This window comes from Lepisosteus platostomus, chromosome 6, assembly GCF_059453375.1.
Source record: "Lepisosteus platostomus isolate fLepPlt1 chromosome 6, fLepPlt1.hap1, whole genome shotgun sequence".
In the NCBI taxonomy this organism is placed as follows: domain Eukaryota; kingdom Metazoa; phylum Chordata; class Actinopteri; order Semionotiformes; family Lepisosteidae; genus Lepisosteus; species Lepisosteus platostomus.
In genome coordinates, this window is record NC_142616.1 from 27,997,616 (window position 1) to 28,019,879 (window position 22,264).

A 22,264-nucleotide genomic window follows, 5' to 3' on the forward strand; every position below is an offset into this window, starting at 1 on the left:
CCTGTGATAGCAGGACTACAGCTACTGGGCTGTGAAGAGATCTCTCTTTGGATCGCTACAGAGTGACGCGGGAGTCCCGGGTTCGAGCCCCCGATGGTGGGGGGCCGACCTAATGCGGCAAGGGCGCCCGCCTGAGCCCCCGTTGCGTTACAATATACTAAAACATAAACATGAAAATGAAAAATGACGGAGATCTTTAAACTCCGAACTGGGTTTCTTCCGCCCTTCAGAGATGGCCGAGCTTTAGATGATATACTGTTCAGAACAGTTCTGTTAATACAGAATTAATAGCTCTTTAAGTTCGAAGCTCGAAAGTATTTAAACCTTTTTCTATCTGTTGCTTCACTTCACTCAGTCAAAAAGACAAGAACCGGTTTCTGCAGGTAGTGAAGCCCAGCTCTGAAATCTTTGATAAGCCTGTAAAACCTCTGGCACAGCTGTATGCCCGGCAGAGCCCAAGGAAGATCTGTGCCATCAGTGAAGAGCCATTTCACATCCTTCATCAGGCTTTTGATCTTTTGCCTCCATGAAGACTTTTCGGCGTTCACATTCAAAACAAATAAAATGAGAGTTAGCTTTGTTCCAGAGGCCATCAGATTTGCAAACAATTAATGTAAAGAGGTTTTATATATAGGCTGTCAATTGGACAGGGCACCGTCTACAAATGTGTACAGTACAGTACTTAAATACCTTCTTAACTAATACACGCTGTTATTTCAACTACATTTATGGTTCGTTTGTTGATTTTTATGTATATATTGTTTCTTAGTAATGTTGTTGTATTAGTTATATGCTGTATGTTTCACCTCTTACTGCCTACATTTCCCCCTGGGGATAAAGTATTTTGAATTGAATTGTCAAGTCAGCAGGAGAAAGGTGAAATTACAGAACATAGCCACCAGTGGGCGCCAACGCACTCCGACTTATAAATAAGAAAATCCATATGAGAAAGTAAAGCAGAGTTCTGAAAAGAAATCATAGTAGCAGGTCACTGCCAGAAGAGTATTTAACTACCTAAAAAAGTACCTGTTCGTGTTTGCAGCAGATGACTTGGTGAGCTACACAACTGTTTTTTACATAAGAATAACAATATGGCAGTCTCCTAGTAGCCTAAGAAAATATGGAATAGCTATACCATCTTAAATATTTTGTAGCAGGCTTTAAATCAAGGCAAAGAGCAGACAAATGGTGAACTTTATAAGGTTCCTTCTCGATCATGACCACTAACCTTGTGGCCATTCCAATGCTCTCAATTGCAGTACTTTCATATAAGCAGCTCTTAAACTGCTGTACTGATACTAATAACTAATTACATATATGATTAAAGAGCAACATTTGTAGAAAAATTAAATAATACGGCACACTGAAGAGCTGCGGTTTGTATAGATCTGCATTAGATGTTATTCATTGCATGCTATTAACACCTGAAAAAAAATGTTGGTTGCTATCTAATAAAACACTTCAAACTTAGCAAAAGAATTAAAAACAAATTACTATTAAGAATCCTGCCACATGTAACAATGAATCAAACTATAACACAAGCAGATGGGGTATCGAACAACATTAAATGTGCTCATAAGAGTAAAGAAAACAAATGTCCAGCTCATTTAAAGCAGTTAAACGTCCGGACCAAATGAGCTGTAGTTTCACTTGGCCTCATCTCGAATAATGATGAGACTTGTTATCGAAAGCAGATTGATTTGGGAACAGCCTGGTGTTTGGACAATGACCTTCTGCTCAACGCTTCTAAAACCAGGGAAATACATTGTTGACTTCCGACGCATCCAGAACACAAAACGTCTAATCGTTATCAATGATCTTCCTAGAGAGACCACAAACTCCTTTACATTTCTGGGTACATATATAAACAGTGATCTTAAATTGAGTACCAACACTGACCACATAGTCAAGAAAGCACAGTAGAGGATGTTTTTTCTTAGGCAACTCAAAAAACACAGAGTGAACCGCTAACTCCTCCTTCAGTTCAACACAGCCATAATCCAAAGTGTTCTGACAACCTCTATTAAAGTCTGGTGTGGGAGCTTGGATAACTACCCAAAAGGCAAACTGGAAAGGATTGTGTCCAAAGCTGCAAAAAGTGTTGGCTGTGAACTCCCTTCTATCTCATCTCTCTACTCAAGCCACAACTCCAATCGTGCCAAGAAAATCATCTCAGACCCCTCTCACCCAGCTCATAATCTCTTTCAGTTTCTCGCTTCTGGAATACGTTTCAAATCCTTCCTCTCAAGGACTGCCCACTTCAACCTCAGCTTCTTTCCCACTCACTGCCATACGAACTCTGAATTCCATAGTATAATTTATGCAGCTACATGGAAAGTTGTTTATATAATTATAATTGCTTACACTTATATAGCACTTTTCTGGACACTCAAAGAGCTTTACAGGTTATGTGGACTCCCCTCCACCACCACCAATGTGCAGCATCCAACTGGATGATGCGACGGCAGCCATAGTGAGCCAGAACGCTCACGACACATCAGCTATCAGTGTGGAGGAGAGCAGAGTAATGAAGCCAATTATTAGATGGGGATTATTAGGATTATTAGGAGGCCATGATTGGTAAGGGCCAATGGGAAATTTGAAACACCCTGGGATTTTTAATGACCCAGCTCCTGTTTACAGTATAGTGTCCCCATCACTATACTGGGGCATTAGGACCTACGTGGACCACAGGGTGAGCACCCCCTGCTGGCCCCACTAACATCTCTTCCAGCAGCAACCTTAGTTTTTCCAAGGAGGTCTCCCATCCAGGTACTGAGCAGGCTCACACCTGTGAAACAGCAATGAAGCACATCAGTGGGTTGCCAGTTGTGAGTTGCAAGGTGATATGGCTGGCTATATATTATATATGTATGCGACAATGTTTGTCCGTCTTCTGTCCTATTTAAATTTGTACTGTATATATTGTACAGTATGTATGTCTCATCTGTGTTCTTGCTGTACCGATAGAAAATTCCACCAACTATTGTTGTGTGGCAATAAAGAATAATCTAAATGTTTTACTGGTTGGCCAATTTGTACAACTTTACTGTTTTTTCCCCTTTTTCCAATTGACCTGGCTTACAGAAGTGCAAGGAGCACACAGAAGTGCAAACATCCTGTCACGTCACAAAGTTTAATATTTACCGACATATATGTTAATACTCGTTGAGCTGTTAAGACTGAAAAGGGAGAAGCTGGCACCGAGCAGGCTGTTATTTTTTTCCTCAGGCGCGCTATGGACACCCTATAGATTTGGGTCTTTTTGGAGAGGCGTCGCTGCTCTGATGATTTTAGTAAATCTGTTAAGTGAGCTGTTTTCTTCTGGTTTAACTTCGCCTGGTCTCTTTCTGTGATAATATGCAAAGATGTACCTTATTATACTAAAATGAACTTAAAAAAATGTCTTTACTGATAGAGAAATTAATCGGTGTGTGATATTTAACGGTGAGATAATTACAATACCCAGGTTTAATCACTGACTGAGATTTTAATAATTTACTAATCGCTGGGTAGTTTCATTATTTTGCTTCGGTTGTCGGCGATGCTGAGTAATGACAGGTTACAAAGTGGAAGGTAAATAACGTTTAGGATTCTGTGTGAGTCAAAGCACGGTTATCGGCACCAAAATAGCAGGAAAGCATGTTGAACGCCGCTGTCAAGGAAGGGAATTCTTGCCTTTTAAAGTAACATTTTATAATCAGGTTTAAAATCCTTCGTTCTTTTATTTGGATTTTCCAAAGTATTATTAGCTTTCGGTTTGTTTGAACCATGCATGCTGGGAGTCACGGACTGGAGTAGGGACGGTGTCTGGTTACTTTAACCAAAGATGGCCAGCCAGTGTGTGATCGGCAGTAAAGATGGACTGGTCACGGCGCACTCGTCCTGGGTTTTCTCTTCGTCTTCTCATGAAGACATCTTGTCTCTCCAAACCGGGAACAACCCTGGGGATTACCCCGAAGACGGCGAGTAAGTAATTTCTAATTTCTAAGCATTTGGCCGTCATTCAATATCATAGGCTTTTACTGTAAAGTGTAACCGAGAGAAATAAATGTTTACATCTTGTAATTATTCTTTTAGTTCCGATGTTATCTTTTGCTTTTGTGTAAAAATTAGATTATCGCCCCCAACGTTTATGAGAGAGAAGTATTCGTTTCATTGTACTGACCAGCAACTGCCAACAGAGGAGGTTCTCCACATTGTATCGCAGACCTAGACAACGTTCGCTGAGTTCATACTCTTTAAATGCGAAAGTCAGATGTTACCATCATGGAATTAGAATCAGTTAATATTGGCAGGAAATCGGATATGTCCACAACTCTTCTCGTTGTCGCGGGAGTTTTTTTATGGTCACACTGTGCGACTCTGGACAATTTGCTGCTTTTCACCAGTGTACCTGAGCGCAGTGTTGGTTTGTACTCGTCTTTCTGTGCAGGACCGTTCCTGTGTTCCTACAGCAGGACCCCGAGGACGAACTGCTCCCCTGCGAGCTGCGACTGCAGTGCGCCCCCGGCTCTTGCTCTGACATGGCCTGGCTGCAGGTCGTGAGTGAGGCGCGGACCATGGAAGTGTATTGTGGGTCCGAGTACTGCGGTACCTGCCGAGGCGAGCGAGTTAGCAGCCTGCAAATCAACGGGTGCGCCCTTGCTTTTCTGTCTCGATAACCGCTCTTACTAATGTGATCGCTGATAACGGTTGAAATGCAGCTGATCGGAAGAAACATTCGGGGTTCTTTTTCTTGTCTTTTCAGTGTTAGCGGCAGCATTTCCTTGTATCGGAAACAACTAAAATTAGACAGTCCTTCTAGATCTTGTGAAGTGAAGGTAAGTTCCTACGTTGTGTCTCTAATGTTGTCGGAAGTTATCTGTAAACAGGAGGAGCAGGAAACAAAAAATGATTTAGCAGCATGGCCATTGAGGATATATTACCTAAACTATCTGTGTATTAGTGTTTAGTAAAGTTCGTACCGACTAAACCTTGTCATCAGTCTCAACATAAAACCGCTTTTTGTGTTTTGTTTTCTACATCAACATCCCCCCAAATACACTTCATTGCTGTTTTTTTTGTTGGCTCTTTTATGGGATGATAAAACTGAAGTGTTTTTAACTGGTGTGTTTCTCTTTGCTCAGCTGCTGTCCCTTGGTGGCAGAAAGAAAGTGGGAATCAGTAGGATCGTAGTGGGAGTGAAGCCTGCTGGGAAACTGGGGAGCCCCCCTTGTGTTGGGAGCAGCATTGACCTGCAGCGTGTGCGGGCCATGATGGAGTCCATGGGTACCACCCTCTCTCCCGGAGCGCAGAACCTCATGGACATGGTGCAGTTTCAGCAGGAGGTAGAGGATATAAACACAAGGCTGTTTGCAAGTGTGAGGAGTTCAGCAGACTGTTTTATGATGGCTTGCATTACATGAAGACTAATACGACACCTTTCATTTTTCCAGAATAAACCTGATGCCCTGGGGGGATTTCTGCCTCTTCTGTTGGGCAGTGGACCACTGGCAGCTCTGCTGAAAGGAGGCTCAGAGTCCCGATCAACAGCACACACAGACTTGCACACCTTCAGGGACATCCAGTGCACAGATCCATTGCCTGCCCAAGAGAGCGAGTCAGAAAGCGGTGATGCTCCCAGCATTGTGAATAGTACCTGCATAGAGAAGACTTCAGCCACTGGAGAACAGCAGCTTCCAACAGTGAATACTAATTCTTCTGAACAGATATATACAGATGTGATATCATCCTTTCTGAACGGTCAGGCCAGGAGGAAGCAGTGTAGCTTTAGCCCTGAATTGCTACCTGTCCTACAGAGCGTGTGTGGTCAGGTAACACAGCTGCGCATTGAGGACAGCATACCTGTGAACAAGCCAGCCTCAGAGCTCCAGTGAGTATGAAGTTAATATGAGTACATTGTTACAGGATCTATTTAAATATGTGTTAAGCCTATAATCATTCACATGATTCCTTCAAGATGTCAAACATTTCCATTGTAATGTATTAGAGCAGTGGTTCTCAAACTTTTTGGACCAAGTACCATCCCTGATCAAACCAAAGCATCCAAGTACCACCTACAAGTCATCTTCTCATAGGAACCCCAGAGAATCTCAATGACCAACATGCGCGTGCGCACACACGCAAACATACATATAATAAAAATAGCAATTAGCACTTAGATAATTTGGATCGTACCGCCTTGTAGCCCTTTTCCGACGCTTGCTAACACTAGCAAGTGTCGGGTTCAGCAGCAGAGCTAGTGTCGGTGGCCGATGTATAATCCTCCTCATTCTCAACAGTGTGAGTGATCTATCTGAGCTGGCGTCGGTACTCTTGGCGTCTGTTCCTTTCAGCCATGACATAATGCTTGATTTTTGCAAGGTGCTCATTTGCAACCCATTGTTCTGTTGGCAAATGTGGCGCTGTTGGAGAAATTTGTCCCTGTTTCCCCTTAAAAGACAGTCAGGAGTCTGTCTCAGAAGTAAAAAAGTTTTATTTCATGCACATGGGAGTAAAACACACATAGATGCTCATAGAAGTATTTTTCTCAAGGTAATTTAACAGTCCTTAAATATTTTTCTGTTATCTATCACGCTTTCCTGTGCTTACAAGGTTGGCAGTGTTCCAAAATCACGCACGTCCTCCTACCTACATATTTGCTAAAGATCACTTCTTTTAATACAGTTGGTGACTAAGGTGTGTAGCACGCATTCCTATACAATGGTATATACATAGTAGCTCTTGTGTCCACTCAAGTATTAGCGTGCGCTCTGTATTGACGTAGCTAAGTACGTTGGCAGTGTATTTGACACATAAACTAATTTTATTTAAATAGAAAATATGAAAACCCTTCTCAAGCTTTCTGAAACCAATGAAGTAAATTACAGATGAAAAATGTACATGATTTTTAATTATTCAAGTTTTAATTCCCAATTTCTCAGTGCACACAACAAATTTCCAGGGTCATCTGGCGTACTAACGTACTTCAATTTGAGAACCACTGTATTAGAGGGATGCAGTGATAGTATTCCTTTCTTAACCTTCATGCATAGTAATTGAACTGAGCTTAATGTTGCAGCATTTTTGTTGGTAGTGGGGGGGGGGGGACTGAAAAACATAAATAATGCTTTCCTTGTTTTAGCTGACTGCTTCCTGAATCTGTGACAGTCAAGATTAATGTTGTCTGTGTTTCCTTTGCATGTTTCTCAGGCAGGATCACTCCTGCTGTCGTGCTGTGGAACATGCTTTACAGAAACGGCTGGAGGAGATGGAGAGGAGGCTGATGGAGCACATTGACCAACGCCTCAGTGCCCTGCAGGACAGTCTGGAGAGCAGGGTGTTGTCAGCACTGCCCCACAGTGTCCAGACGGGCAAATCCCACTGCAGCTGCAGAACAGTGCTGCTCAATGGAGACATATGAGTAGAGTGTACCTCTGGCACGAATGCTATTACTTTGTGAAAAGCTTCAATCCCAAATCCTTTTTAGGTGACTGAAAAATGTACTGGTAGCAGATGCGTCCTAATCCTTTGATGGCACTGAAGAGAACAGGTGTCCAAAAGTGTTTCTTTTATCCTCATTTTTTTTTATTGGTGCTTCTGCTCTTAAGGTATTTTTCAGAAGGGAAGACACAATGGAAAAAAGTGACATACCACAAATCACAGCAAAGAACAGCAGTATAGATGCCTGTGATGATCTTTTAATAAATCCTGCACATGTCCATGTTAACAGAAAAGGGCTTTTATGTGCTATGTTTTTAGTTTTATTTTTTTTAACCCAAGGATCTTGTTAGCACTAAGATTGGCAGTCATTACATCTGAAAATTAAAGTTTTGGAATTATGTCTGAAAAGGGAGGTGTCACAGTCAAAAATCATGAAGAATAAATTAGTTCAATCTTGCTAGGCAGTATTGTACATGCAAGGCCTGTCACAGAATTCCGTGGGTTGGTCTGATTCTTCACCCACCAGAGAGAGCAAATTAAAGGGCTTCTCTGAACCACCAAGAACTTAAACTGTTTTGGACTGAAGCTCTCCTGTTTAACTAAAAATAAGTGGGAAATCTCATAAACTTGGCTTTTTCTGCCCAGTTTTAAATCAGATGTTTTCATATGACCTGAAATCCATGTACTGCAAAGATTCCAGTTATTTTACAGTTTATTACAGCTTTATAAGGTCTCATCTGCACCACGGAGTCTTGTATGAAACCACAGAGGCAAAAAAAGAAATGTTTTGCCAGTGTTTTTTTTATTGGGTTAATAGAATTACAGGGTGGAAAAAAGTATTTTCTGTGCTAAACAGTTAGAAATTAATGAATCTCCTAAAAAGCATTAAGGTGAAAGACTGGATCTTGAGTGGTCAAGGGAAAGAGAGAAGGTTAGGTCCGATATAGTAAGTAAGGCTGCATCAAGCTGGGCAGTGACTTGTTACACTGTTGCTTGGACCAGGGTTTCCTTGTCTGGCTTTGTAGGATCTGAAAAACAGGAAAAGATTGAGTTTAACACTGAGTGGGAATACTTAAGTAAAAAGCTATTCTCCACTGAAAAAGATACAGGGTAGTCAAAATGACAGGAGAGTGATGAACTTGGGACAAAGTATTCCTTGACATTGTGGTTTACAGTTCTAACAAGTCTATAGTCTAAAACCATTTTCTGCTACAGTGCATGAAAAACACTTTTGGAATAAGAAAATGCAATTTCTAAATGTTGCAAAACGAAAAGAAACCATTTTGAACTTCCTCGTGAAACTTTTAGATTGGCAGCTCAGTCTATATGTAACTTTTTTTAGCAGAAAAATTGAGTTCTTTGCACTGTGGTATGAATGGAGACCCAGACAATGGGAACTTGTCCTGATCTTACCCCTTAGCTGGATGGGCCCCAGCACCACGGTGGTCTTCTCATGGGAGGAGCTCAGGTCCCTCCTCTTGCGGGGTTGGCACCCTTGTTTACAGCGTGAATAGTTGTCATAGGCGTTGCATACTGCAATCCTGCACTGCAGGTATACTGAGGGATGGGAGCGTATGAACCTGAAGGCACTGAATCTGAACTGCGCCACTGTCGAGGTACCGCTGACGTAACTGTAAAAGGAGCTGTCCTTCCTGCAGCTGCAAGACAGACAAGACTGTGCGTGAGCAAATGCACAACATGTATGCAGGTACTTGTGCCCTGGTTTCACAACACAGGCTCTTCTAAAGTGAGTTCAGAAGCTTAATTCAAGATGTATTTGTGTAAATGTTATTGTAACGTTTTTAATTTAGCAAAACAAAAACATGGACAGCATTTATTTAACAAGAAAGTAATGAAAATTAAAGACGTGTGGCACTTTAAAAGCCTGTTTTTAGAGTTTGTTTTGTTGTAAAATTTATATGGCTAATTATCCCCCAAAATAGTTGCTGATGGACTAAAAACATTAAATAAATTCAAGAGAAAACGCTTCAAGAAGAGTTCTCCAAGCTTAAGTGTCCACTGGTGACACAAGGTCTTTATCACAAAACTTTAGATAATTCTTTGAGGCTAATGAATGCAGTATGGTGTCTCTAATATTTAGTAAATGCATTTTGAACTCCTGGCATGTACACACTTCATTTTGAATTAATTGCAAATATATGCAAAAAAGTGAGGATTGTATTCTTCTGAAAACATTATACGAATTCTTACAGCTCCACCTAGTTTGAATTGTCTTACCCATCACGAATAAGATCGTAGGTTCGTGTTAAAAAGTCAGTGGGAGACGGGGAGGCCACGCATGTGTCCAGGAAGATCACCAGGTTGCTGTCGCTGCTCTGGAGCTGCGCTTGCACGTAGAGGAACTGGTTAAGATCCACCACATAGGGAGACATAGTCACTGGGTAGTAGAAGTTGCTGGCTGTGTAGAAGGCCATTTTGACGTTGTAGTTCCCTGAGCCGGTGATGTTGCCAGTCACGCGCTCCCTTGCCACGTACATGATCTGCACCATGGTGTCCTGCTGCATCCGGCAGCCCACGCGGAGCTGCATGTGGGACTGGCGTGTGATCTCTCCCGAGCTGGAGACGAAAGCCCTTACATCGTTGATGTACGTGATGCGCCCGCGGCTGTCCTGTGCCGTGGAGGAAGTGGAGGGAAACATTAAAAGATGTGTGAGTGACGGAAACCTGGCCTGCCTCCTTGTGAAGATCTAACCCACAGGTACTGTAGGTAGCACAGCCCTGACCCTCAGCTCATGCAGCTGGGTTAGTTAGGCACAGTAATTGAGGATAAGTTTTGAATGAAGTTCCACCACTGCACAGCATGAAAATCCCACAGTTGTGTCCTCTGTTTTGAACTGTGAGAATTAACTCTACATTCGTGTTCTATATTTTAATTTGCCTGCTCAATAAAGCAGTCGCTCTCCACAGGTGTTTGGATGAAAAACTGACTCAATTTAAAGAAAGGTTTACCTCTCGAACTGTCCCACAGCTGTTTAGTGGAACATTGAATGTTACGTGGGAAGAAGAGAACACAGGTCGACAGTATTGGTCGTTGAGGTATAAATCATTGCCAGTAAGTCCCATGGAGTCCAGGTAGGAGTTCTGGATGATCACTCGCATGGCATCTGAAGAGCACTCCACTCGAGCTTAACAAAGATGAGAGATATTAGAGAACCTATTACAGAACCTGTTTTCTTGTCAGTCCTGAAACTCAGTGATATTTGAACATTTGGGATCAGCTGCATACTCTAACAGCCACTTCAGATACTTCAGTTCTATTGAACTTGTTCAGTTAGCATTCAACATTGCTCTATCCCTTTAGTCCCAGAACCAGAGCCTGTGCAACTCAACCCACAGACAGCTAATGAGAGGTGAATTGAGTGAACCAGGGATCAGAGCTTGGGGGACATTTTACAGTAGTCAAATAAACATAACTTCTGTGTCTCTGGGAGGAAACCAGAGGATCCAGCAATAGCCATGATATGAATGCTGGGAGAAAAACTTTACAGACAAGTGCCGAACAAAGGCTGGAATAAAGCCTGAGACCTTGAAGATGGGAGGTAGCAGTTTTAAGTACTACTGCACTGTACTGTTCCTCACAGTGCTCACTGAGGTCTTAATGAGGAATGAGGGGACAATGCAAAGCAATACTCAATCCCTTAAACTGGGGCATGTAGAGTATATAATGTTTCTAGAAGAAATTGGAATAGTGGTTTTACAGCAGGAGAATTATTTTGGAAAATGTATTTTCTAAATGCTTTGAGTTTGGTGTTTCACCTCCGTTTACTGGCACAGTGCTGCTGTAAATAGCCCGAAAGCCTCTTCTGACAACAGAGCCATCTGTTCTGAAGACCACAGTCATGTAGTGGGAGGTTGAGTGGTACGAGTCTGATGTCGTGTTCTGACAGATCTTCGCAATCAGAGGAGAAGAAGATGTTGTCCGTCCATCGTATATAGAGACAGAGTCACAGCCACAGCTGCCACATGACTCAAGTCTAAAGAGAAAACAAATATTTAATGCTGTCTTCAGTTGAAATGGATGAGGTCCTTGTACATGAGATGCTACATTTTTGTCGATTTTATATGCAACATCTAGACCTTCCTACCAGAAGACGCATTTGAGGAAAATACACAGTTGATTAATACTATTTTAACACGCATCTATCCCCAAAATATTAAATCTAGTTGCCTACATGTTTTAGATTGTCAACGTTTAGAAAATGCTGAAGAATCTCACACTTACTCAAAGTCAGTGAAAGTCAAAAAGACTTTCTGTCCATTGGGAACTGTGATGTGCCATATGCAGTTAGCTCCATTGTTGTAATTATTGGGGTAATTGGGGCTTGAGAATGAACCAGAGGAGCCACCAAGGTTACCCCCACAGTAACCTAGAAATACAAGTTTTCCATTTATCATATTACTCTTTTTTTAAATAGTTAGGACAGGTTAAACACATATCAAAAGACAACAGCACATATCACACTTTAGCAGAAGGATGGAAAAGCAGATTTATGTGACCAATAATTGTTCTTCTGGTAGTAAAGCTGCTTTTACTATCTCCGGTGATAGTGAGAGCTAGGGCTTGGTTGCCCCAAGATAATATGCTGGGAGTACAATCACCTGGGCGGTTGAAACAGTAGCCTAAAAAAGGGGAAAAGAAAATGAAATCAGTCCCTGATGAGAAAGACAAGGTGTTTAAAATGCTGGTCTTAGTATTAATACTTAGTTCTGTGATGCCACAATCTGTAATATTTATATAAGCAAATATTTCTATACATAAATAAAACATAGCATTTCAGTCTTTAGCATTCAAAGAAAAACATTTTTAAGGACAGTTTTTAAATAGTTGACACACTCAAAAAAGAATGAACATTAGATTTTCTCTCATATTGATTACTGTAATGGCCTACTTAATGGGGCATCTGAATCCACATTGAACAAAATTGGCAGCCAGGTCTAGTGCAAGTGATCACATTCCTCCTATCCTGGAGCTCCTGCATTGGTTTCCTATCAGGTTTCATCTATCTATACCTCTCTCTCTTTCCTAGCGTTAATCCCGCATCAGCAGGGTCCGCTTGTCGGCACACCAGTCTCCATTTGGTGGTTTGAACCAAATCTTTGAGCTTAAATGCGACCGAGAATACTCCAACCGGCGCGTCGCTCCGCCTGCCATTGGAGTGGGAAAGGGGGGGGAGGAGAACAAAGTAATGTAGCCAATTCATAGAGGGGGATTATTAGGAGGCATGAATGCCGGGGCTACACTCCTACTCTTTTCGACAAACACCCTGGGATTTTTAATGACCACAGAGAGTCAGGACCTCGGTTTTATGTCTCATCTGAAGGACGGCGCCTGTTTACAGTATAGTGTCCCCGTCACTACACTGGGGCATTAGGACCCACATGAGCCGCAGGGTTAGTGCCCCCTGATTACCCCACTAACACCTCTTCCAGCAGCAACCTTAGTTTTTCCCAGGAGGTCTCCCATCCAGGTACTGACCAGGCTCACACCTGCTTAGCTTCAGTGGGTTGCCAGTTGTGAGTTGCAGGGTGATATGGCTGCTGGCCTTTATTTCATCTATCTATACCTATGAGGTATCATCCTACTCCTCACCTCGCAACCTGTGCTCTTTTAATTCTGGTCTCCTGTCTGACCTCTACGCCCATCTACACTCTATGGGTGACAGGGCCTTCTCCTGCTAAGCCCCAGAGTTCTGGAATTCCACCCCTATACATATCAGAGACTAAACTACACTCTTTCAAATCAAGACTCAAAACCTTCTTTTTTAGAAGTGTTTACATTTCACTGCTCCTTTGTCTGATCCTTTGCTTTCCTGCCACATTCCGAGCCCCTACTCTCTCCCTTCACTGTTTATTTATTTTTGTTCTGTAAAGTGCTTTGAGAGCCACTGTAAAAAGCATTCTTCTTCTTATTATTATTATATCTAAAATATAATATATTGTCTACCTCTATAATTTGTTATATAGTGATCATTGTTATAAGCAAACTGTGATATCCATTAGCAAGTGATGATCAAAGGTTTAATTATTGCTCTGCTACTTACTGCTGTCCACATTGAAGCAGTAATCACAGAAGTCATTGCAGCAGTTTCCATGGTAACTGCAGTTGGAGGAACAGGAGCAGTTTCCAGAATGGCCATAGCAATTTCCATTGCATGATCCCCAAACTGAAAGTGGTGGATTAAAAAAAATAAACAAAGTACCCCCAATAAAGTAGCAATATGAAATGTCTTCACTTTCCATACATTAATAGTAACACTGCAGGACTGCTTTCTGTGATGTAAAAATAACCATATTCTTAACATCTTTCTTTAAAAACTGTTCTTTGGTGAACCCTGTTAATACACCTCCTGAGCTAAGCAAACAAATAAAGTATTATGCTGATATCACTTCCTCTTGTACAGCAAGGAGAGAATACCTGTACTTGGAGTCGAAGTTGGTGTGGTGATGGGGTAGCAGAAAACTGAAAGAGCACAAAACACACATTATTTAACATGTTCCAGTACATCTGGTTTGAACACATTTTGGTTCAATTCAGTTCACATCTGAGCTAAGCACCTCTGGAACCAAAAATGAACACTATTTCTTTGCCAAAATCAATTAATTAACATAAGGTCAATTTAATCTTATTTACTTTCATTTTAAGAATGATAATGAGCTACCTTGTGTGTATTATATAACTACGTGCTGGGATATAAATTGAGAAAACTAAATCCAGAAAAGAACTAAAACTCAATATAAAACTAGTAGTACTTGCTGATCAGGAACTTTCTGCAAAACCTATCTTTGACAGATGACTGTTTCTTGATTGACAGCAGCAGAATTACTTACCGTGATTCACATATGGGCAGTAGTCACAGAAGTCATTACAGCAGTTGCCATGGTTCGAGCAAGAGGAGGAACAGGAGCAATTTCCACTATAGCCATAACAGTTGTTCCTGCATGAGCCACTGGAAGCTGGAAACAATTAGTAGCACTTTATCAAGAGGCTACAAGTATCACAGAGACAGACAACTGTTTGCCACAGTATTAAACATGATAAACTCATGTATCAAGACAAAAATATATTTTGTTTTTTATGTTGCTATATATTCCACTATTTACACCTACTCACAAAGAAAAGGACCAATACATTTTTAATTTTTAAATGTGGTGAAATCAAAATGTTCACTTAATTTAATAAACTTGAATTGGGAGAAATTTAAATTAGATTTCTAGTGTTTAATTTACCTTAGAAAAGAATATATCATAAATTATTTTAGCAAGTGCAGAATTCTTAACTCTGTGAAGTTCAGAAAATGCCAAGTACCTGTTGTAGTATCCCATTGAAGAGTAGGGATACTAGGAGTAGGAGTTCCATAGCAGTAACCTACAGGAGAAAAAGGATAATTATTGCATTTATGCAATTTAATTATACAGTACAATTTATAATTATTTGCAATTATACAGCACTGCCTTACAGTAAATAAGAACTGTAAGTAATAAAACCTTTAACTGAAAGTACAGTACATGTAAATAGACTTCGACAGGTGGACTACAGTGCCCTAGAATCCTCCCTCATTATGAAGTGACCCAGTGGACCTCCCTGGAGCCTTACCATAGTCCAAGCTGGAGCAGTACCCACAGAAGTCAGGGCAGCAGTTGCCATAGTAACTGCAGGAGGAAGAACAGGAGCAGCTTCCGAAGTCGTAACCACAATTGTACCTGCAGGATCCACTGTCTGTTGTCAAGGCAGCAGCTAATGAAAAGAGAGTTGCTTTGATTATTCCTTAACCTATGGTTGATGCTAGAATCTGTGTATTGTACAAGTCTTTAGCAAATATGTTTAAAACATGCTATTTATTCAATCTCTAATGTATAGATAAAAAAATATTAAGGGCTATTGTGTATAACTGTGTTTTTTTTAATCCTTTAAACAGATATGTCATTTGAGAATAAATTCTCAGTTACAACAATGACTTGGAAAGCGACCATATGTTCAGCAGTGCTTTGCACAAAAGTATGACAGCAGTGTCCTACCTAAGATTTAAACCCACGAACCCCAGGAAAAAGTATAGAGCCCCCAACCACTACTCCATTCTGCTGTGCTAGTGGCAGTTAGGGATCTGTCTGAAAGAGATGTTGTTGAGTAGGGAATCTCTCTGTGGCTCAGCAACAGCACCTGAAATTGAAGCCTTTTGAGCTCTCAGAAACAACCTGTTGGGGGCATATGTGTATTGTGTATGCAAATTAACCACAAGACCAACGCTTAAAACTTCACAAGTTAGTGTCAAGTCAAGTACCTGTTGTGGTGACAAAATCAGGAGTCGTAGCGTAGCAGTAATCTGCAGGAAAGAAGAAAAACTGTCACCACCAGCAGAACACTTAAACAGCTAATCTGCATGAGCAGCCAATTCATGAGAAACTGAATTCAACCCCTGTTTTGACCTCGGAAATTGTTTTCTAATATACATATAAGGTACTCCTTATTTGGAAGTGAATGTAGATATTGCAATGCGTTTTTCCATTCTAAAATGTGATCCAAAGCAGATGTAGAGTCTCTGTTTTCCTCTGAAGCCTTAAGCCTTACCATAGTAGTCATGGCAGCAGTCACCGTAGTATCTGCAGGAGGAATAGCAGGAGCAGCTGCCAAGATGGTACCCACAATAGTGTCTGCAGGATCCACTACTGCTTGCTGTGACATCTGCACAAAAACAGCAAAGAGAAAATGCTCTTGTACCTGCAATAATGACCAACGCTTAAAACTTCACAAGTTAGTGTCAAGTCAAGTACCTGTTGTGGTGACAAAATCAGGAGTCGTAGCGTAGCAGTAATCTGCAGGAAAGAAGAAAAACTGTCACCACCAGCAGAACACTTAAACAGCTAATCTGCATGAGCAGCCAATTCATGAGAAACTGAATTCAACCCCTGTTTTGACTTCGGAAATTGTTTTCTAATATACATATAAGGTACTCCTTATTTGGAAGTGAATGTAGATATTGCAATGCGTTTTTCCATTCTAAAATGTGATCCAAAGCAGATGTAGAGTCTCTGTTTTCCTCTGAAGCCTTAAGCCTTACCATAGTAGTCATGGCAGCAGTCACCGTAGTATCTGCAGGAGGAATAGCAGGAGCAGCTGCCAAGATGGTACCCACAATAGTGTCTGCAGGATCCACTACTGCTTGCTGTGACATCTGCACAAAAACAGCAAAGAGAAAATGCTCTTGTACCTGCAATAATCATGTCACAGTCTCTGTCATACTCTGAAGAGCTCTCCACAGTATATCTATCATCTGTCGCGGTATTAGTGTTAAGCTGCAGATACAACTTCTCAAAAAGAAAGCTCTGAATGTCAGGACAGCTGTCAGCACTAGCTGGAAGTTCTTGTCGAGGAGTTCTGGGGCTTTGTTCTCGGCCACACAAGTTGCTGACTTCAGGTCTCATTGAGAGGGGTATCCCATATTGCTTGGGGTTCTGGTATAATGCAGGTGCAGCCCTGCTCCCACAGTACCCGTAGCCCACAACTATCATCACTCTTCACTTTATCCTGGATTGACTTCAATGCTCATTGGGAAGCACATAGAATCTCCTCACCTTGTGCTGCTTCTGGTGTACATGGTAACAGATCAGTACTACTGAAGTTACCAACCCCTGCAACAATGCAAATGAAAATACAGCTTCCAGAACTGAGGAATCCCTTAGTCTCAAGCACATGTGGACTACTTAAGATATCACAGTACCTGGATACCAAGCTGTAGTTTGAGTCTCTGCAGTAGAATAACCTGGAGAACGATAAGAAAGGTGTCTACAATAAAAGTACAGCTACAACTACAATGCTCCACAAATACTGGTTAATAAAGTTTGCAAAATCATCACAACATAAAATAATGAAGAGTTGTGGAATAGGCTGTAATGCTGTAAGGTGAATTTAGAGTTGCAAGCAATATGAAAAGTCAGAAGAGGAAAAGGTTTTGTATGAAAACCTGGAATTTTTAATTGCATTTAAACAAGATAATATTGTGTTTAAATTAGATGACGGCTCTGGCTTGTGTGCTATCCTGGAATTGTTTCTGGTTTTGTTGTGCATTCCCATATGTCTTTACATTCATGTCTGTGCAAACTAACACAGAAGTACTGTTTCAATGGTCACATGTCCTGCCATTTGCTGTAATTCTAAATCTAAACGTATTTGATGTAAGCATAGGCTGAATGCTTTCAGGGGTTTTGTGCTTAAATATTCAACGACTGACCAAAAGTAACAGTACCAGTAAACCAACAGTAGGTATAAGTCTTTTTTTAAGTTACAGTAAATGTATTTGGTTCAATGTTGAAAGATTAGACAACAACCTTTCTATATGTTTCTGCAGTTTCACATGAAGAATAATATACGTTTGTAAAACCGTATCATTGCTGTTTTTGTGAAAATGATATTCAGTTACAGGATGTTTACTTCAAAAGACACAAAAAGTATTTGTGTTCCTTAATTCATTTGCACAAAGAGGAGTGTAACAATATTTTTCTGTTATTAAGGACAATGTTGCTTTGCATTAGATAATATTATTGCATATATATTACAAGTTTTAATATATTAAGCAATATTATCTACAAAGTGATAATTGTGTTTAAGCACAATGTTGTCTTGTTTAAATGCCATATTACCTTGTTTAAATGCATGTTTTCTCATTTAAATGCAATTATTATTTTAATCCTTGGTGTTAATAGGCTTCAGTAGTTTTGACGATACTGTGTCTGACAGTAAAAGAAAGGTGAAGGAGGTATTTTGCATAAAATCACAGTACCTGGGAATGAATCAACATCTGAAAAACAAATGAGAAGATAGCATTAACATTTTACATTATTACTAAATATGTTGAGATGGAGCTGCATTGATATTAATTGTGATATTTTACATTTCAGTGATAAAGCATTTGTTTTTTAACAACTTGCTACAAAAAATAATGAAAAACTGAAGTGGTGAACTCACAGATAATTGATTCAAAGTTTAAACACATTTTATTTGAATGTGCCTTTGTAGAACCCAGTTCCTCCAACATGTGTCTTTCACGTAAATAAATATTTATTTGACATAATTAATATACCAGGCTTACTCACTTTGCTAAAAATCATAATCATTGAGTATAGTCAATTTTCAACAATGCATTGTGTTTCTAACACATGAATCAGGCAATAACAATAGCAAACCCTCTCCTACAAACCATTTCAGTAGTTCGGTCAAATCTTAATGTACCAAAAGTTTGTAGTGTTGAAGCTACAGTGAAAAGCTCACATGAGTTTTAATAGAGTTATACAACAGAATGCAGCAACAAATGAATTACACTGACCCTCCAAAGACCTCAGTGAAACAGTAGCATTCCCTAAACTTCCTAGGATATGCAGCTTCAGAATTCATGCTTTTTCATTTTTTTTCTAAAGAAATTAATGATTGAGCTCAATGTGCTCACATTTCTCTTCTCACTGATTAAGCAAAATGTATATCCTAATGCACATTTGGGGGATTTTGCTGATAATGGCTGATTAGACGGTTCATATTTATCAGAGGTGACACCACACCTTAGCAGAGCTTTAGCAGGATCAAATCAGGTCGAGCAATGTCATCCTCAAAGATTTGATTCAAGTCCTGACTACGTTTACAAGGTCCTGATGCAATTCAGTACTCCAGTACTACAAGGGGTAAATGTGCTATTGAGATTGTGACTTAATTCCCCAACCTCATTGTGGCACAATCAGACAGTAAGAATGATATTTAATTTTAAATTGGAATTTATCATAAATAATTCATATGTTGCCAGCACAGAGGTGCAATGTTTTCCTTTGTGGCCTTGCAGCACTGGGGCCCTGGGTTCAATTGCGGACCTGGGGTGCAGTTAGAAAATAGATGGTTGGATAAAAATGAAGTGACATGACAACATTAAGTGTTATTACTGACTTCAGTATGAATTTACTTCATATCATGTGTAAAGTATCTTCTCCTGGAACATACTATATATATATTCCTATTTCATTAGACAGATGTGTACAACTACCTGGTGTGAACCAACAAAGCAGGATTAGACCCATGTGCTGTACACTGCAATCCTTACATGCCATGGTGATGACTTATTTGTGGCATTTCTTAATGCACAGACTGGACTCACCATGAAAGCTGTAGAATGCTTCAAATCCTTTGTAAGTAGAGGAAGAGTCACTTTCGAAAACCACTGTCATGTAATTGCGGGTGGAATTGTAGGTTCTTTTTTGTCCCCCACAGATTCTCCCTAGAAGTGGGTAGGATGATGAAGGGCCATCGTATACTGAAACTGTGTCATATCCACAGCCAGGGGTAGTTTCCAAACTAGGAGTCAAAATAAACAATAATAACATCTGAAAATTCAGTGCCCGAGCATAAGAGCCCTCAGCAGTATTATATTAAAGAACTGAAGAATCATTGGGCAAGCACGCACTGTTATAACAAGCTAAATAATCTCAAAAACATCAGCATTTTAAAGAGCACTGTAATATGCGTGCAAACCACATGGTAAGGTGCTTACAGAAAGTAAGAGAACTCCAGGTAGATAGTCCGGTAACCACTAGCTCGTATGTTCCAGGTGCAATGTGCATTGTTTGGATAGCTCTGGGGATAGTTGGGGCTTGTGAACTGTCCTCTTGATTGGGTCAGAGTGCCACCACACTGCCAAGCTAAAATGCAAATCGAAAGGGAAAAGTAGATATGGTAAATTTGGTTCTCTAAAAGGCACATTTTTAAAGAAATACTCGGAGGTTTTTGAAATCTAGTTGGCATGAGCAAAGACGCTTATTAAATTGAAAAATTTTATGATTTACCAGTTTCAGTGGAAAGTTGGGGTGATGAAGGATATGTAGTCCAGGGAAAGGAAGTGTCTGAAAAATAAAATTGGATCAGAAGGAGAATGTTTCTATACCTTCAGTGAAAGGTTTGTAGCAGACTTGAATGTGACCCCATTTTATAAAAAGATTAATTAAAAACACAATAAATGCTATTTACAATATTCATCTATTGTGTGTTTAATGCCGCTCAGCATATTTCTAGATTTACAATGAGCCTGGCAATGATCCAGACAAAATACTGTTCCATTCTTAGGATAGGAATTAAAACCATCAGATTTTGTTCTTTGTTCTTTTTGAACTTTATCATAGCAATGTAGCAAATTAAAAAAAATAGGTAGCAGTAGCAATTGTCTTGTATAATATGCTAAGACTGGCTTTAAACAGGATTTTCCTTTAAGAGCAAAGAATTACTTCAAGCACTTTTACTTCTTTGTACTTTTACTGAAACAGCAATAGCAAAAGCAATATGACAATATCTTCGAGCAAAAAGTATTTTTCTCACAGTTTTTTAATATAATTTACATAATCCTATTCAAGACCAATGGACACGTGTAAATTAAACAGTATCATCAGGTGCTAAAGTAACTCTAAGAAAAGAAACAAATTTAAAATCCTTACAAGCTTGTGCAGGGGTGAAGGCAAGCACAGTGCAGATCAGGAGTAACACCATGGTCTCCATAGTCTTCCTCCGTGGTCGTGCTGCAGGAGTTGTCCTGTTCCCGTTTATATACTTCTCTGTCTGTCCAATAATAAAGGTTTTATGGCTGCAATAAAGCCAAAAATGCTTTGAAAAGTAATATGAATGTGTGGGAAAATAATACAGATGCACAGGTTGTAAAAAAAACCCATTAGTTATCATAATCTCATTGTTAAACAGTATATGGACAGTGTGCAGTAAAGCTTATTCAATGGCATTCCAAGACAAACATTTAATTTGTCTCCAAAATAAATATTGAAAGTCTTCTAAACTGTTTATTGGGTTATGTGTCTTTATGCAATTCTATTATAATAAAAATGTGAGTTTTATGACGGTTAGTTATGGTGAGCATAGCTGAACCTGCATACATTCCCACATAGCTTCCTCACATGCGGAGCAGCACCTGTTTTTTCTCACTGTTAATTAGCTCACACAGTAAATGACATCACGCTGCAGGCAATATCTGGATCATTAGGAAAGAGATCAAGGTAACAGAATTGCAGAATACACCCTGCATTACAAATATGTGGTGCAATACCCTAACATTGTCCTTGGACAATCATATATCATTTCGAAAATAAGAACTGTACTTGTATTAATGAGTAAATTTCATTAAAATGTAATTAAAACAGAGCTTTCCAGTCATACCTGCCCAGTGAAACAAAGAAGGAGTCACAGGACAGAATGTTCTCTAGATTATGCAAAGAGCATCAATGCAGAATAACATAGCCCTAATGTTACTGAAGAATGAATGAGCCTGTTCCTAACAACATTTGATACATATTTAAATTACATACTATACATCAATAAGAGATTAGATTCTAGACTGAAAGGTCAAAGCACTTACTATCTTCAGAGTGACTAACAATCCTCATTTACAATTCTTCTGTCTTACACATTTAATAATATTGTATTCTATTATTGAATTGTATCGTATTATATAAATATATACATATAATAAAGACCCGTTCACCTTTCTGAATGGTAATATTGATGGACGATCACAGATTATTTTATTTATGTTTCATAATGATAAAGACTTTGAGTAAATATATTGTCACAGATCCAGACTACAAAACTTACATACAGTACATACCACTACCTAGAGGTACTTAAATTTTCTACTGTAAAGAGATCATTTTGGCTACTGAGCCTGCCCTATGAAAATGAATAGTCTTCAGAGCAAATGACAAAGCCCAATTTATTGTATGAAAAGGCTGAACAGAAGCAAAGAATATTGTATGTCTTTATACGAGAGCTTTCGGGATTTGGTTTTATTAG

At 39.8% G+C, this 22,264-nt stretch overlaps 2 protein-coding genes across 2 annotated transcripts; one reads left to right on the forward strand and one right to left on the reverse strand.

The window, feature by feature from the left end:
* The first annotated feature begins 3,243 nt into the window (after nucleotides 1-3,243).
* c6h10orf88 (chromosome 6 C10orf88 homolog) lies at nucleotides 3,244-9,308 on the forward strand. The gene is made up of 6 exons (XM_088635174.1): nucleotides 3,244-3,969; nucleotides 4,436-4,636; nucleotides 4,751-4,823; nucleotides 5,130-5,330; nucleotides 5,439-5,875; nucleotides 7,195-9,308. Exons 1-6 carry the CDS (start codon nucleotides 3,830-3,832, stop codon nucleotides 7,403-7,405), a joined length of 1,263 nt encoding a protein of 420 aa, XP_088491300.1. The 5' UTR covers nucleotides 3,244-3,829; the 3' UTR covers nucleotides 7,406-9,308.
* Nucleotides 8,209-21,028, reverse strand: LOC148661432 (scavenger receptor cysteine-rich domain-containing protein DMBT1-like). Its single transcript, XM_088635171.1, has 22 exons — nucleotides 20,905-21,028; nucleotides 20,263-20,319; nucleotides 19,971-20,118; nucleotides 19,578-19,774; nucleotides 18,222-18,239; nucleotides 17,163-17,204; nucleotides 16,503-16,616; nucleotides 16,216-16,257; nucleotides 16,013-16,126; nucleotides 15,726-15,767; nucleotides 15,041-15,181; nucleotides 14,753-14,812; nucleotides 14,275-14,400; nucleotides 13,862-13,906; nucleotides 13,488-13,610; nucleotides 12,046-12,066; nucleotides 11,669-11,813; nucleotides 11,203-11,420; nucleotides 10,396-10,571; nucleotides 9,664-10,055; nucleotides 8,839-9,083; nucleotides 8,209-8,453 (listed from the first exon to the last, which is right to left on the reverse strand). The coding sequence occupies exons 1-22, from the start codon at nucleotides 20,963-20,965 to the stop codon at nucleotides 8,407-8,409; spliced, it is 2,574 nt and encodes an 857-aa protein (XP_088491297.1). The 5' UTR covers nucleotides 20,966-21,028; the 3' UTR covers nucleotides 8,209-8,406.
* Nucleotides 21,029-22,264: the final 1,236 nt, after the last annotated feature.